Source organism: Bombyx mori, chromosome 19, assembly GCF_030269925.1.
Source record: "Bombyx mori chromosome 19, ASM3026992v2".
NCBI lineage: Eukaryota > Metazoa > Arthropoda > Insecta > Lepidoptera > Bombycidae > Bombyx > Bombyx mori.
The window spans coordinates 5,670,978-5,687,830 of NC_085125.1; the positions used below are offsets into that span (position 1 = coordinate 5,670,978).

A 16,853-nucleotide genomic window follows, 5' to 3' on the forward strand; every position below is an offset into this window, starting at 1 on the left:
TATATTAACGACTTTAAAATCGAAATACAACATTATGGAATAATAAAATGTATTTCCAATTGAGCGAATGCAGTGTAACGGTAGAGGGAGCGTCGAGAGGGCCGGTTCCGTAATTGCCCTCTCCTGACTTGTCAGTTGTCGCACTGGCCAACAATTGTACTGAGAATACAGATCTCTCCTTGTCCATAAAATTTTTGATTTTTGAACGGAGAAAATTGTGACCTTCATTTTAAATTTGTAATTCTACTACATTTCTTATAATTCTACTATTTCTTCTACATAACGCAGAAATACAGTTAAATCTGTAGATTTATTTAATACAAAAAAAATACTACAAAGATTTCGAATATTATACATTTGTTTGTTTCAAAATTTATTTGTTTTTTAGATTAAACTTTGTGTGCAATTGTATAGTTTAAAAGACTTAAGACACCTAATTGCTAGGTATACTTATTAATTCGTTTGTGTAAAATAAGCAAACCACACGAAAACAATATATACCAAGCTAAACAATAAGCTGTATAAAATAATTTGTTACTTTAATTAACATTTCGAGAATCAGCAATGCAAAGCATCTGGCAGATGCCCACACCTCTTAAGTATTCTGAAGGCTGTAGATTCCGTGCCTCAGATGATTGTTAATCGTGTTACATTGCGCGCCCCGTTAGGATTAAACAGATAGAGAGATAGTGTTATCGCGTGAGGATTTCCCAGTACTACCACTCCACATCATCTTCGAGAACGATTTTAACAATACCCCGATACTTATCTAGCCATACGATGTCGGGCATTTCACAAGTGCAACCGAGATAAAGTTTCATCATATTCATTTAATCTCACTACAGTCGGTTTAATTACATAATAAAGGGTGCATTTCATTCAGAAAAAATATTTCCAAGAGACAAGATTTTGTAGGCAGCGGCTTGGCTCTGCCCCTGGCATTGCTGAAGTCCATAGGCGACGGTAACCACTCACCATCAGGTAGGCCGTATGCTCGTCTGCCTACAAAGGCAATAAAAAAAAAGACAGTATTTATGCATCAATACGAATGAAGCTACGTGTAAAAGCTAGTTATTAGTAATACCACATTTTGTTTTTACTTGAAAGTTATTTACGTATCTGTCCATATTAAGAACAAATGATGAAAACCAAAATAACGTAAGGTAAACTAGATTGCGGATAACTAAATGCCAGACTGTTTTGCAAGTTAATGTATGTATAACGATTATTATTGAATATGTTAACGAAAGCAAGTATTATTAATTGTTTACCACGAAGGCCGCGGCTCATTTAGTGTTTAGTTTACACCAGCTATTTATAAGTCATTGCTGCACAATTCGTCTTCTCGCATTAAAACTGTATAATTTCAAAACTTACTAATTTTACAGGAGAGTGTTTTAAAGGTTTAACATGTAATATTTTTTTAACATGTAATAATTATTTCTTTTAAAGTAAGATAAAATTATGTGTTAATGTTGTTAATAGCAGTCAAAACATAGGTAAACAAAAAAAAAAACTAAAACTAAGCTACGCTCTTTTGACAGTATTTATGAGAAAAATACTGATGATACCAATTGTTTACGCATATTAACTCTATTTCGAATATATTTGAAATTGTTTGAAATTGTACACTTTTAATGCGAAAAGGCGAATTATTTATTTAAAAATTGTATCTATCGTATCGGCTGTCACGTTCAGAATGAGTTTTTGTCGGTGATTTCTTCTTACGTTGAATTCAAGTGTGAAACGTGTCTTTAAAGGCGATATATGTTCATTAGGTAAGCGAAGTTTAGTTTTAAATAGAACAAATAAAAGCAAAGATGATTTTTATCGCAATTTTATCCCGTGTGTCATGCCACACATATGTTTTTATAGTCACGCGGGCAGCGGCATTCCGTAACCGCTTTTCGGCAGGTTCCTGTGATGACAAAAAAGTCGGACCGATTAATTAATTAAACATCATGATCGATGAGTCCAACTGGTCTAGATGTCAAGTTAGAGTAAGCGGTTACTGGAGTCCATGGAAATCATAATGTGAGTTCCGCCGTAAAAACTGAGATAATATCATGTCGAAGCCAGAACTTTTGAAGCGCAATTCGGACCGCATGACTGCTTCGCTGCAGAAATAGGCCGGTGGCGATAAACTCGTAAGAAGTAAGTGACTACGCAATTTTATAAATTTACCCGTTTGTTTTCTATTACACGGTATTATTATTCTTTCAATGTGAAATAATTACTGGTGGCTGGGCTTGTGAGCCGATTCGAGTTTAAAAAAAACAAATCTGTATTCAGAAATTCGATGATTCCGGATTGCTTTATCACTATTCTGAAAAAAACAAATCTGTATTCAGAAATTCGATGATTCCAGATTGCTTTATCACCGTTTTGTGGTAAGCAGCGACTTGGCTGTGGCCCTGGCGTTGTTGATGTCCATAAGCAACGGTAACCACTCAACATCAGGTGGGCCGTTTGCTCAACTACCAACGATGGCAAATAAAACAATACTTTACTTTGGTTGATTTGTTTTGACTACCGACTTTTCATAGATCAGATTGTTTTTGGTATGGATCGGTCACGGTATATGGGAATGCGAGGTGAGGGCGTCTGAAAAATACTTTGTTGGTCTGTGTTAAAGAGTTTGCGAGAGAAGGGTGTGAGTACAGAGATGACGTACAATAGAATTGAATGGAAAAGAGGATATGCTATCCCGATCTCTCATTACGGGATAAGGGTAAGGACAAGAGGGAATGATCGTGGTTAGTCCAGAGACCTTTTCGCTTAGCCAGGACGGATGGCTGAACTGGAGAGCTTAGCCAGAAGGGTAAAATTTGCTAACACTGCCTGAACGCCCTCTGAGGAGGCCTAATAGCACAAGAGCTGATGATTCGTGAGTACATCTATCACTGGCTCGGAATCGCAACCGGCTGAGAAGATCGAGCAAATCAACGGGCTGATGTTATAGGAACTACATCGGCGAGTTCAACGATTAGTGTGAGCTGTACTTTTGTTAATGCTACCAGTAGCTTTGAGAGTAGATCAGAAGGATTTGAGAGGACGTGTCTAAAGGGTTGACGGTGGTTAATGATAAGTGAGCCGCGTCTGAGGTGTAGTTGGCGGCGGTCATGATAAGTGGATTCTATAATCCACTTCTGGATTCTATGGACTACTGGATTCTATACATCAATACTTCATTGCAAGCTACCGGTAAGCTGCTTACATGCAATTAAAACCGCTTGGGATATAATACCAATAGATTCTGAATAGTACAAGCAAAAATACGCTTTAAGAAGACGAATATTTTCATTCCCACACTCCCATACTGTATATTAGCACGAGTCGAACCGCAGGACTCACCTAGTAAGCAATGAAACGTAGCGAGTCTATTTGAAAATATTTCGCTGTAAATAAACTAAATTTATTGCTTATAAACTGCGGTTGCCACAAATAGGACAACAAGCTTAAATTGCTTTTGGGTTCTTATCTAATTACTACTTTCGATATTTACGAGAATTGTATGAAGCGTAGAATTACGCCTATATCTTAACTACAATTTACTTGTTTTGCAATTATTTACCCTCGAGGATTAGTGTGAATAAAAAGAATTACATACAGCGAAGCTTGTGAAACTATGGGTTCTCGTTTGCAAAAAAAAAGATCGAATCTATGTGTTTTTGAAAAAAAGGCTATTTAAGTTCGCGTGGTTATTTCCAATGCAATTTACTTTAAATAGGGATATGTTTTTTATTTGTTTTGTAGGTTCATCTGCACGTTTTTTCAGGTTAATCTGAAATTTGAATGCGGATGATTCCGATTTCGATGGAGCCCTCCTCACAGGCAAGCTTACATATTTTATTGAAAAGCCATTCACTAGCTGTCTTCAAATTTTTTTGTTATTTCCATGGTCATTCCTAGCACTGATCATGAGAACACTGTGTGCGAGCAGTAATATTCAATTTTTTTTTTCCTGCCTGTGCTGATAGCCTTAAGAGGCTATTTCAGTTTCTCCTTGACGTGTAGGTGAGCTCACGGGGTTCTAACCGGGAGTGTTGCTAACACTGGCCCTAGCAAGAGCAGTGCTTCGCAGAATCTACCACCGGATCGGAAACGCGACCCACTGAGAAGATCTGGCGAGAAACTCAGTGGGCTGTGTCTATGGGTTAATTCACACGTCGGGCCCTTCGTCGCAAGCGACGTGTTCGACGATGACGGTGACCGGTGCTTGTGGTACCTAAAAGCACCGTTAATGGATCGGGAGGATCCGTAATGACTTGTTTAGGGCGACGTCGACTGTTTACCATTCGGTCTACAGGATCGGGTTTGTCATATTCACTTGTACTTTAACCTCACTATACACTGTAGCTTTAAAATAATCTTAATGAAACTGCAAAATTTTTAAAGGTCGGATGTGGATTCGATAATAAATAGTTGCACAATATCGAGTATTCATTGAATTCACGCACCTCGGACGAGAAATATCCAGAGACGTATCGTGGATCTTGAGAGAATTGAGACGCGATCCACATAGAGATGTAGCCCTTCTTGAAACAATTTGATTTACTGAGTCGTACTCGAACGTAGAGTGCGTTTTATTTATAATGGTAGAATAAAGTTAAGAATTATTAATTTCTGTTCGCGTAAAGAAAATTAAGTCAATGATCAGATAGATTATTTAAGCCTTGAATGTAGAAATTATCGATCTACCTTCAGATCATTAAAATCGATGGGTACGAACACAAATATTATAATTATTTAAAATTTGGATCAAATAATTGAAATAATAAATAACACGGAACAAAAAAAAAGTTTCGAAATACTTTTTTTTTTTTTTTTTTTTATTGCCTTTGTAGGCAGACGAGCGTACGGCCCACCTGATGGTAAGTGGTTACCGTCGCCCATGGACTTCAGCAATGCCAGGAGCAGAGCCAAGCCGCTGCCTACTGCTTAATACTCTCCACAAGCCTCGTTTGAAGAAGGTCATAGCGTTCGGGAAACACCGTGGAGGGGAGCTCATTCCATAGCCGGATGGTACGTGGCAAAAAAGACCTCTGGAAACGCACTGTGGATGACCGCAGTGGCTCCAGGTAGTATGGATGAACTCTACTCCGGTGGCGGGCGGTGCGATGGTAAAAACGAGACGTTGGTATCATCTCGAACAATTCCTCAGAGCACTCCCCATGGAACATGCGGTACAAAATACAGAGGGACCCGAAGTCCCTCCGCAGACCCAGAGGCTCCAAGCGATCCGTGAGAATGGGGTTATCGACAATCCGAACGGCTCTCTTCTGTATGGAGTCAAATGGAAGAAGCTGGTATTTGGGAGCCCCGGCCCAGAGATGGGAGCAGTACTCCACGCGAGGCCGGACTTGTGCTTTATAGAGCAAAAGTCTTTGTCCAGGCGTAAAGTACCGCTTCGCTCTGTTGAGGACTCCCAGCATTTTGGACGCCAACTTGGCTTTGCCTTCCAAATGACTCCGAAATTGGACATCGCTCGAAATGTCGACTCCAAGTATCCCGATACTCCCGGAAGCTTGCAGGGATACTCCTTGGAATTGCGGCGCCATGACAAAGGGGTCCTTCTTCGCAGTGAACGCGCAAACTTGAAAGCATTTATGCTTAGAAATCGCTCAGAAATTAAAAAATCGCTTAAATTTAGTACTTTTCCCATTTTAGTCCATTTATATACGACTTGACAAAATCCAAACACTCGCTAAAGAAAACAAATTAACTAATTTCACACAGGGTGCGCGAAGCCACTGAAATAAAAAAATCACCAACTTTAATAGGGAAGATGTTTGGTGCTTTTCTAAAATCTGGAATTTCCTTATCGTGAAGATGAAAATAAAAATCAACAAAACGCAACAGCCCTCAAGAAACTGTTGGTTCGTTCTGTATGAAATAAAACCTAGAAAGAAAAAAAAAGAGGTATTTTTTTAGGAAATAGACGGTAATCAGCTCTGTATTCAAATATCGATAAGGTAGTGGTTTTTTCAAAGCCATAAAAGATTCGATCTTCTTCTCGTGGTGGACTTCAAGATTCAAATTTCAGTAGTTATGGATTCTGGTAACCAACCTCTTAACACTAGGCGACCTCATACATCCGATTGCGCTGATAAATAACCAGCAAAATCTAAATGTCAGTGAGTTAACACGTTTCCATTAGACACAAGTAGTCCTTGGGCAGTTAAAAAGATATTGTTATTAAACAGTTGCAAACCTACGCGAAATTCCATAAGCAAGATTATTCAAAAATGAAACATATGTCTTTGCAAATTAGAACCATTCAGTATTTAAATAGAAGTTCGAAGCCACTACTTGAGATCTCCGAAGATCACGCGATTCGCTAATCACACCATTCGAAACAGTCTAATGATTTATTTTAAATTCACTATTGAAATTGTTTGCATTTTGTTTTTCATAGTAGGTGAACTGTTGTCAATGGTAATAATGTTTTTTTTTTTAATTTATAATCTGTGACAGATCATTGGAGATTTTCAAGTGTCATCCTTTTTTTTTCTAGCCGGATCCCGAATCTCCTGCGAGGTCACTGCGCCAGGGGAGGAGGGGGACTTGTGGGACTTGACAATCTGCAGATATTTGGAGCCGATTGCGGGCCCAAGGTTCTTTTTAGGGCCCTACCGCACTAAAATGACTCCCCTGCACTCTCACATCCGACGTCCGATCTACGCCCGGGATCAGAGCCCGGTCAGAGTAGAGGGGTTCCCGCGGTCAACACTATAACCAGACTCGGTGTTCCGGGATACCCTGCTGGGTCAGAACCAGCCTGCTGAGTCGAAACGCAATATACCGCCGACCGACATTTGTCATTCTAATCTATCGTAACTTATAACTAATATTAAACTATAACTTTTTAATTTGTACAGAAAAAAGAACTGTCGGTATTAAAACTAGTATAACATATTTATCTTATTATGAGGGATAATCGCAGACATATATTAGTTTATATCACTCAAAGAAACCTTGCGAGCCAGACAGAAAACACTTTAGAGTTTATTGATTCGCAAATATTACAGCATATGTTGTGTAAGGTTTTTTAATTGCAATTAATTTGCATTGTTGAGTCATTGATTATTGATTTAAATAATACACACAAAGTTGAATTTAATATACGGGCCGTACTGAACCCGACAACGAAGACGAATAGTGGTTTTAATGATTACAGATACATTCTCTACCACAAATTGTTTGCATTTGAGTATACATTTAAAAAAAATCGAAAATTCTTTAGGATATTTTGGGGGCTGCTGTCACTTACGTTAGTGAAATAATTACGGCTCACTATGATTTATGCCAAAAGATTCGTTTCGTTTTAAATGGTTTTTGCACATTTTAATGTTATCAATAATAATAATAAAAGGGTGCGTGTACTTATGTACATGCGTAAGAAGTTATACTTTATTTTTATTAAATTTATTTCTTTTTTTTTTTAATATTAAATAATTAATAATAAATATTTAACGTTAATAATTTAATAATATTTAGTATGAATTATTTTAAATAATAATTTTGTCATTTATATTACTAAAAAATGAATGCTAATAACACTTTTTTTTACGAGTGTACATACGCGAAAGTTCACCTGCGGCTATACTCAGACTCGCCAAGTTACGTCGGTCGTATTGTAATGAGCGATTTAGTGGGCAACTTCATTTCTGTTAATTTTGTGTCACGGTGCGCGCGCATCGTAAAATTTCACTCTCATCAATTTTTCATAACGCGCCTAAAGAAGTATAACTTCAAAAACTCTTGTCCATATTTACATTAAAAATGAGTCAATAATAAAACAGAGAAAATGTGACACATAAATCAATCTAAATCTTGAGGTTATATTCATTATGGTCGAATTTCAATCATTCGGCGTACACAAATCCAACTTTAAAACCAAAAATGTAGGTAGGTTTAGTTAATGAAAAATATTTTCTCTTTAACCCAATACTTTAGTTTCGTCTGTGGGAATGATTTCATTACAACATGTGAATCGTCTATTATCAAAGCCGGCAATCTGACTTTTGAACAATATTGGTAAATCAGAAAAACGAATTATTGACTTTGTATTCCATTGGCAGTCACAAAACTCTTCGGAACGACATCTTAGATAAATAACAGGTTAACTATTAACCTTTATTTAATGCAGGTTTTGAACCGTATTCTTTGAAGGAGACGATTATATTCAAATCAATCTGTATTGACATATCAATAACATTTTTTTGTCCAAATGCACAGATTGCCACATTTGATAATAGACGACTCATGTATTAAAGCGACTACATACTCAATATCTATAGGATTCACTATACTTATAGCTATTATAAAGATAAGTGCATAAACTAGAATGTATCTTCATTATTGCATGCACTTATTCATGCAATAAAGGAGATTCCATTATTATACTACCATGCACTACACTAGTTTATTATTGACACGTACTAAAAGCTTAATTAACGGCCGTCTGGTGTAGTGGTAAGTGACATGGTCACTACACAAGGGGGTCGCGGGTTCGAATCCCGCCAAGGGAAGATATTTGTATGATAAATATAAATGTATTTTCCAGGGTTATGGATGTATATTAAATATGTGTATGTGTATAATAAAAATCTATTATTTATTTCCGTTATCTGGTACCTGTAACACAAGTTCTTTACGAACTTATCACGGGACCAGTTAATGTGGCGTGACTGTTAATAAATATTTATTTATTATTATTAATTACGAGCTACAATCTTTTAAAACGATCTCAAGCTGATATTTTATTCGAAATTCGTGTCGGAAACATGTAATAGAACTATCAAACGGTGATCTCGAAGAGACTGTTGTGACTATGTTCAAATCCCCCAAACAGGTAGGTATAATACATTTTTTTCAAATGAATTACGCACTTAGTCTATATTCACGAAAATCTTCCACAATGTAGGAATAGCATGGTGTGATAAAAAACAAATAACAAAAAATAATTGTGAGGGTATTGTAAGCACCTACGCCTTGACATCTCCATCCTGCCTATTTGAGATACAAGGTAGTTCCTACTCCTTTGAGGAGTATCTAAATAATAATTCCGGAGTATCTAAAGATCCCTACCGAGAGGTAACCATGCGTTCCGGCATTGAGGGTGGGGTGCCAACCCTCAAAGCCTTAACTTTACTATACAAATGATACTTAGAGCTCATTTCTCGTCATATTTATTGGTATCCACTATGCATCGCACCTGGTGGTTCGGTCGTGTAGTTTTTATTGGTGGTTACTTCATGGATCATTGACTGCGTGTTGCTAGGCGAGAAAACGTGTGCTCATATTTAATATGCTCATTGCGTGCAAAGCCGGTAGTAATTGAATGATAGGCATATTTATTGTTGTCTAATTATAGCTTTTATTATTAAATGTTTGGAGGTTTTTGCGCTTGTAAATTTGTTTTGTAAATATTGTCTGAAATATGACTCAAGATCGGTGCTTGAAATTTATTCTAATAGATTCGTTTTCACAGTGCAAATTTATCAGGTTTACTTAGGTATATAAATTTCTTAATTCCGTTTTGTACATTACTTGAATATGTTTATATCTTAATAGTTTAAGACAAAAAAAAAACAAATACATTACTCATGATCGAAAATAATTCCTTCTATTAAATATACATATCTTCATCGTAATGAAAGGTAATCATAGTAGGAAGTTGTATTATTTCTGTATTATAGTTTCCTTCATTTTGTTAGGATCTCTTTCTATAAAATTTTGTAAATTAATTTCTGCTTAAATCATATTGTAGTACCCTTAGGTATTCTATAAAACAAAAAAAGTGTACTTATTACCCTATGGTATTAGTATGATTTTTACCATGAGGACTTTCTGGCAGGAACGCGAGTAGTGAAGTTTAGTGATTTGTTATAATTTGTCTATTTAGTGTTTCTTCAGGTTTAAATGTGTCATAATGGTGGTTTATTAACTGTTTAATATCTGTGAAAGTGCACAAATATGGGAAAGCGAAACAAATCCGCTGGACGTAGCTTCTCGGGATTCTCCAAAAACTCCTCTTAAAAAGTCTCAGTAAATAACCACCATTTTACTGAGATTATATTTCATCCCATATCATCTCATCTCATTTCATCTCAGTTGATTAATGTCTCAAATTAATGATCTTCATTTCATTTTACTCCATATGATCTTTTTTCATAAAACTAAGAATATAAATTAAAATAAGACTTGACTTAAAGGTCTTTGTTACCAGGTCATAAAATCCCTTAAATTTTTTTTTTACCTTGACAAGGTCCATGGTAATCTACGACCAAGTGCTTAGCTGGCTTGCGACAGGCTTGTCGGCGTAATTTGCACAGCGAGCGGTAAGTCTGCCCGTCGCTGCCGCACACCGCGCTCACTCTGCGGCACGACGCCGCGCAAACACACTTGGCGCGACCGCCTCTCACCACGCAACGGCGTCCGGCGCCGCAAGACATTCCGGCACATGATTCTGTTAAAAAAATATAAGCGTGTTAAATTGTTATATGTTTTCAAAACCAAAACTATAAGGTTGAATTTTATAAAAATACAGTATTTTAGTTAATTATTTTAAATCATCGTAGGTACCCCTTAATCGCATAGATATCAGAATCAATTAATTTTAATATACGAGAAAGCATATCTTGATGTTTTTCGAGGTGCACCTAATAAATGAGCCTTTGAAAATTTTATCAGTGTTTTTTTTTCGTAAGTTGCAAGTCAGAGCTAGGTTCTAAATGTTGTAAGCGTACTATTACGAAACCAAAGAGAGGGAGGTTACTAGAAGGTACTACCCCTTGAGGTTACTAGAAGAGGTAGAAAAAAAAAGATACCATTTTACTAATTTGGTACTCTAAGCAGCAGAAGGTTTCGATAACCGTTATATATAGCAATTGAGACTTCGACCACGGGTCTCAAGATGGATGTGGGTTTATGTTCAGATGTCTATGGGCTCCGATGACCTCCTGCCATACCATACCAGGAATGACGAGAGCTTACATCTACTCAGATCATTTTGAGACAGTCGACCCGGGGTATTTGATAACAGTGGAGACAATGAAAAAGTCATTAATATAATATAGTCATTTACTATTACTGTCACTGCCATTTTCGGTAGCGTTTCCTAATATGTCCTATATTATAAGTTTTATTCTTATTTCATATTAACTGTTTGTTATATTATTTACAACAAATGATACTGAATTGCATTAAATGAATTAGTTATGCAACTGTCAACTGTCAACAAATCCACGTCAATCTGCTTTTCACAGGTATGCCCTGCTCTATTAATTGATAGTAGAGGTCCCGCAGTAGTCGAAATTCCCGGAGGCGCTCGGGTAGCTGTTAGCAAATCCCACCCCTCCTGGCTGAGCCTTTGCTCGCCCACCTGTCCTGGTGAAACTGGAAAGGCCTCCGGGCCACCAGTAATCCTTCAATCATAAAAAAAAAAAAAAGTCAAAATTCGACTATAATTAATTGGAATTATAAGTTTGTACACTATTATGATTGTATTTTATACTTCTATAATCACAAATTTCGCCAAGACTACACTATAAAAAATATTAACAAAGACAAACAATATTTAATCTATTCTCAATTTGACAACAGACGCCAAGAACAAAAGTTTGACAATAAATCACAATAAATAGTATGCATGCGTGTGTGCCTCAAATACATGGTATGTAGTGTGTGTAATGCTTTCTTTATTGATTTATTGCATCTTTTATACATTATTTAAAAAAAATATTAGCATTGTGCACTTCTTCTCTATATTCTCTATAAGTGTGGAAAATTTCATACTCCTCCGTCCGCGCAATTTTCGTAAAAAGGGATACAAAGTTTTTGCTTCACGTATTAATATATAGATAAAATTATTCAGTAGGAGCTATTCTGGTAAACAAACGTGAAAGCTTCGGTGCAACAATACGAGCTTACATAACAAATAGAAATCATTGCCAAAACAATTCGTTTGTACGTAAAATTATAGTGATATTTGAATCGGGAGATGAATTCTTGTCGTGCTGCCAAAGCATTCCGTCTCCTACGTATGCGTATGCCTACCCTGTACTGACTATCGTAAAAAGCTCTCGACGCCAAGCTATTGTTGAAAATGCACGTGGTTAAGTATGAAATATTATAAAAATGATATATATTTTTTTAAGGACACTAAAACCTCGATGCAAATGTATTTTACAATTAAATGTTTATGAATGTAAAGAAATAATTAGTATCATATTTTTTAAATACCACACGTAGTCGTAAAGTTAGGAAGGTAATTGTTATCGAATGAAATTGGGACAACTGGTGACACTTATGGCTTACTTTACTGTGCATATAAGTGTAAAGGGTTTGTTGAAACTGTTTCTTAAAACGAAGAATTGCATAGCATTTGTACGAATATCCTGATATAACATTATAAAGATCACGTTCTAAAAATTTTATTTTATGAGTTGTTTTTTCTTATCAGCAGCCCTTGATGCTTATACATTTATAAAAAATACATTACTTATATTGCAAATTCATGATTTTTTTATAATATTGTTTTGAAGTTAAGTGAAATGCATATGACGCAATTTTCTTTATTGCATAGATGAGTGAACGAGCTCATAGAGCACCTGGTGTTAAGTGGTTACCGGAGCCCATAGACATCTATAACGTAAATACCGCCACCCACCTTGAGATATGAATTCTAAAGTCTCAATTTAGCTACAACGGCTGCCTCGCCCTTCAGACCGAAACGCATTATTGCTTCACGGCAGAAATAGGAAGTGTGGTGGTACCTACCCGTGGAGACTCACAAGAGGTTCTACTACGAGTATTTAAAAAGAGCCAGTTTTATTTCATTACGCAATGTTATTCTTATGGAGAACTATATTTTGAAAGTAAAGCCAAAATGAAGATCTTCCACTGTGCGCGTGAAATTGCTCGGTAGACTGATGTCCTGAACTGTCATTGTTCGGAACTTGCAAATATGGAAGCTTATCTTGAAAATATTGTAAGCGTGATCTAGGCCTTTGTTAACTATCTTCTGTTCTGTCATAACCTAGCCGCTAAAATATTTTCGGGTACCAGAAAATTTTATATTGAACCGAAAAAAATATTTTCAAAACAAACTACTTTCATACTTTAATGAAAGTATTTAGATTGTCCGGATTTTAATTTTGCGCAATAACAAAAGCTGCACTACAATAGAATTATTCTCGAACAGCACACATTCTATTCATTACCCAACAAAAGTACCTTGCATAAAATGTTTTCAATCGTTTGTTCATAACAATCAATACGCTGGTTCACAGCGGTTTTATCTAACTAGGTCTTTCCGCATTGCTCCACCTTTTATCAATCAATACATTAAACATAATTACATGCAATAAATTACAGAAATAGACGTAATAATAATAATAATACCCATAATAATTTCATCAACCGGACTCATTCCAAAATCATTACACACATCGCTCTCAGAACCTGATCTTAATAAATATTCATACATCGCTTTACAAAAATCTGTAATAATCGACACCTGTTCCATAGTGCGACGATTCCTTACATCCACTACTCAAACCCCTACCACACTACACAATGAACCAACTCACTTGGCGTAAGCCCGTGCTAGGTTCACACTTACCAGCATTGGCTGAGAAAAAAAATATATCCATAACCCATAATAATAATAACAATAAAGTCACCTACATTATTGACATTGCAGTCCCGAATACCCACAACATTCAAAAAACTTTTACAGAAAAAATGACCAAATACACAGAGCTTAAAGAAGAAATAGTTAGAATTTGGAAACAGAAAAAAGTTTACATAGCCCCAATAATAATCTCAACCACTGGAGTTGTCCCAAACCACATCCACAACAGCTTAAAGCTTCTAGATTTAAAAGATAACATATTTATTTCACTACAAAAAGCAGCTATACTAAATACATGAAGAATACTACACGTAATAAAAACTAGCCTAAGAACTCATAGCTACTGTATGTTACTTGGCCAAAAGCCCGTATATACAGTTCTGCCGGCTCTGTCGACAGACTGGGCTGAGAAAGGGGAAACCTATAATAAATAATAATAATAATAATAAGCCTTTTATTTCCCATCTAGAAACCTAAATATTACATGTAAATATTCTGAACCATATATGACTCCCACATTCAGATCCAATTCCATTGCCGTTCACTTTTCCTCGACAGGAACCCCTATTTGGGTATAGGCCTCCTCCAGCTTAATCCAATTTAAATAGACGTACACATATGTAAATAAGCCATTTATCAGTTGAAACTTATAACTAATGGATTTGTCAAACGACTAAAATGATGTAAGGCATCCCGACTGATTTTATTGGAAGCATGGTTTCAGAAAGCATCTTGAAACCGGGTCTTTCCCGAAACGAAAGAAAATGTTAATACTGATCCCCAATACACAATACTGATTGAGTAAGCAATATTACAATTAAATAATAATAATCTTCGAGCGACGGGCATCCGGCTGCTACTTTCACTTACCATTGCTAGTTCATAAAATACGATCTAATATACTGTACAACAAATTTCATTGACTGCCTACTATGACCGTACTATATTTTATTCATTTTTATTTTTTTAAGAGATTTTATGACCTGGTAACTGAGATCTTTAAGTCATGTCTTATTTTAATTTATATTATTCATATTTTTATGAAAAATGATATTATGGAGTGAAATGAAATGAAGATGATTAATTTGAGACACTAACAACTGGGATGAAATTAAATGAAATGAATTGAGATGATATGGGATGAAATATAATCTTAGTAAAATGGTGGTCATTTACTAAGATTTTTTCAGTGGACTTTTTGGAGGATCCCGAGAAGTTACGTCCAGCGACTTCGTTTCATTTTCCCACATTTGTGCACTTTCACAGATATTAAACAGTTAATAAACCACCATTATTACATATTTAAACCCGAAGAAACACTAAATAGACAAAATAAAACAAATCACACAACTTCACTCCTCGCGTTCCCGCCAAAAAGTCCTATTTTATTCATGATTTTGGGATCTGTATCCACCGTCTCTATAGTGGATATTTTATTTTTTTATTGCTTAGATGGGTGGAGGAGCTCACAGCCCACCTGGTGTTAAGTGGTTACTGGAGCCCATAGACATCTACAACGTAAATGTGCCACCCACCTTGAGATATAAGTTCTAAGGTCTCAACTATAGTTACAACGGCTGCCCCACCCTTCAAACCGAAACGCATTACTGCTTCACGGCAGAAATAGGCAGGGTGGTGGTACTTACCCGCGCGGACTCACAAGAGGTCCGGTACCACCAGTAAACTAACAACCGTTGTTACTAACAACCGTTTTATTTCTTGGAAAGGAATATTGAGAATCTTTTATCATTTATGACTTCCACTGAACGGGAATTCTGCAATTATAATTATAAGACCCAAATAGACAAATAACAGTTCGGTTATTTTAGCTTTGGTGTTTGGTATGTAGCGCGTCATTGTGACTTGTTAAAAAAACGCACACAAGTGCAAAAAGTCGTCGTGGCCTAAAGGATAAGACGTCCGGTGCATTCGTATATAGCGATGCAACGGTGTTCGAATCCCGCAGGCGGGTACCAATTTTTCTAATGAAATACGTACTTAACAATTGTTCACGATTGACTTCCACGGTGAAGGAATAACATCGTGTAATAAAAATCAAACCCGCAAAATTATAATTTGCGTAATTACTGGTGGTAGGACCTCTTGTGAGTCCGCACGGGTAGGTACCACCGCCCCGCCTATTTCTGCCGTGAAGCAGTAATGCGTTTCGGTTTGAAGGGTGGGACAGCCGTTGTAACTATACTGAGACCTTAGAACTTATATTCCAAGGTGTGTGGCGCATTTACGTTGTAGATGTCTATGGGTTCCAGTAACCACTTCACACCAGGTGGGCTGTGAGCTCGTCCAACCATCTAAGCAATAAAAAAAAAAAGTCATTCCAAAATTTTTTACCATCTACCCTCCGGCTCTGGTATAAACTCCAATTCTACGGTCTTTCGGGGTCCTTCTTTAAACGAGATTTCAAAATAATTCTGGACAACGGTTTATGTGGGCCCCTAACATTCCCAATATCCACGTCCACCGATGAACTCTCACGATCGGGCGAACCGTAAGATCGAACGCCTTGAAAAGGTAAAAACAGTATTTGGTTTGCATCGTTGATGTGTTCAGGAATTTTATAATCTGGTTCTGTTGAAGTTCCAAACATTAATTTAATGCATGCCGTACCGCGTGTTGACGTAAATTCAATTTTAAATCGGATAAAAACATCAACTACCGCGAATAAACCAATATAAGCGCAATAAAAATGAAAACTTTTAACACAGTATTATTGATCGAAGCAGTATACGGTAGAACTGAATGGCTTTTATATTTAGTCGCGTATAAAAAAGTAAGACGTAAAATACGCATTCGAATTACTATCGTGTGCGAGGCGAAGAATTTAGGATTGTTTTCACTCGTATCTTCAGTAAGTTATGACGTTATAAAATTCAGGGAGTCATAAAATTTATTTAAAATTTCTTTCAATGTTTTATTTAAAACGAAACCTGAACACAAGTATATTACACTAATGTGACAAACACAGTATAGGTTTATTACAGTACTGTGATTTTTTATTAATAATTATCATTTACCGTTTCGTAAAGTCTATTTTGAATCAAGGCTGATATTAGTATACATATTTCAATAATTTAGTATTCTCCGATGAAATTTGTGTGCTATCAATATTGTGTTTGTTGTTGTTTTAATATGATTCACATCATATTAAAAATGATTTACTAATGATTTACTTTACTGGTGGTAGGACCTC

At 36.3% G+C, this 16,853-nt stretch overlaps 1 protein-coding gene across 1 annotated transcript in view; it reads right to left on the reverse strand.

The window, feature by feature from the left end:
* Nucleotides 1-16,853, reverse strand: part of LOC101744873 (follistatin-A) — a 53,404-nt gene that overhangs the window by 7,877 nt on the left and 28,674 nt on the right. Inside the window, exon 3 of the mRNA XM_038017596.2 lies at nucleotides 10,265-10,474. Within this exon, the coding sequence (XP_037873524.1) occupies nucleotides 10,265-10,474 (210 nt within the window). The remainder of the gene's footprint in view (nucleotides 1-10,264; nucleotides 10,475-16,853) is intronic.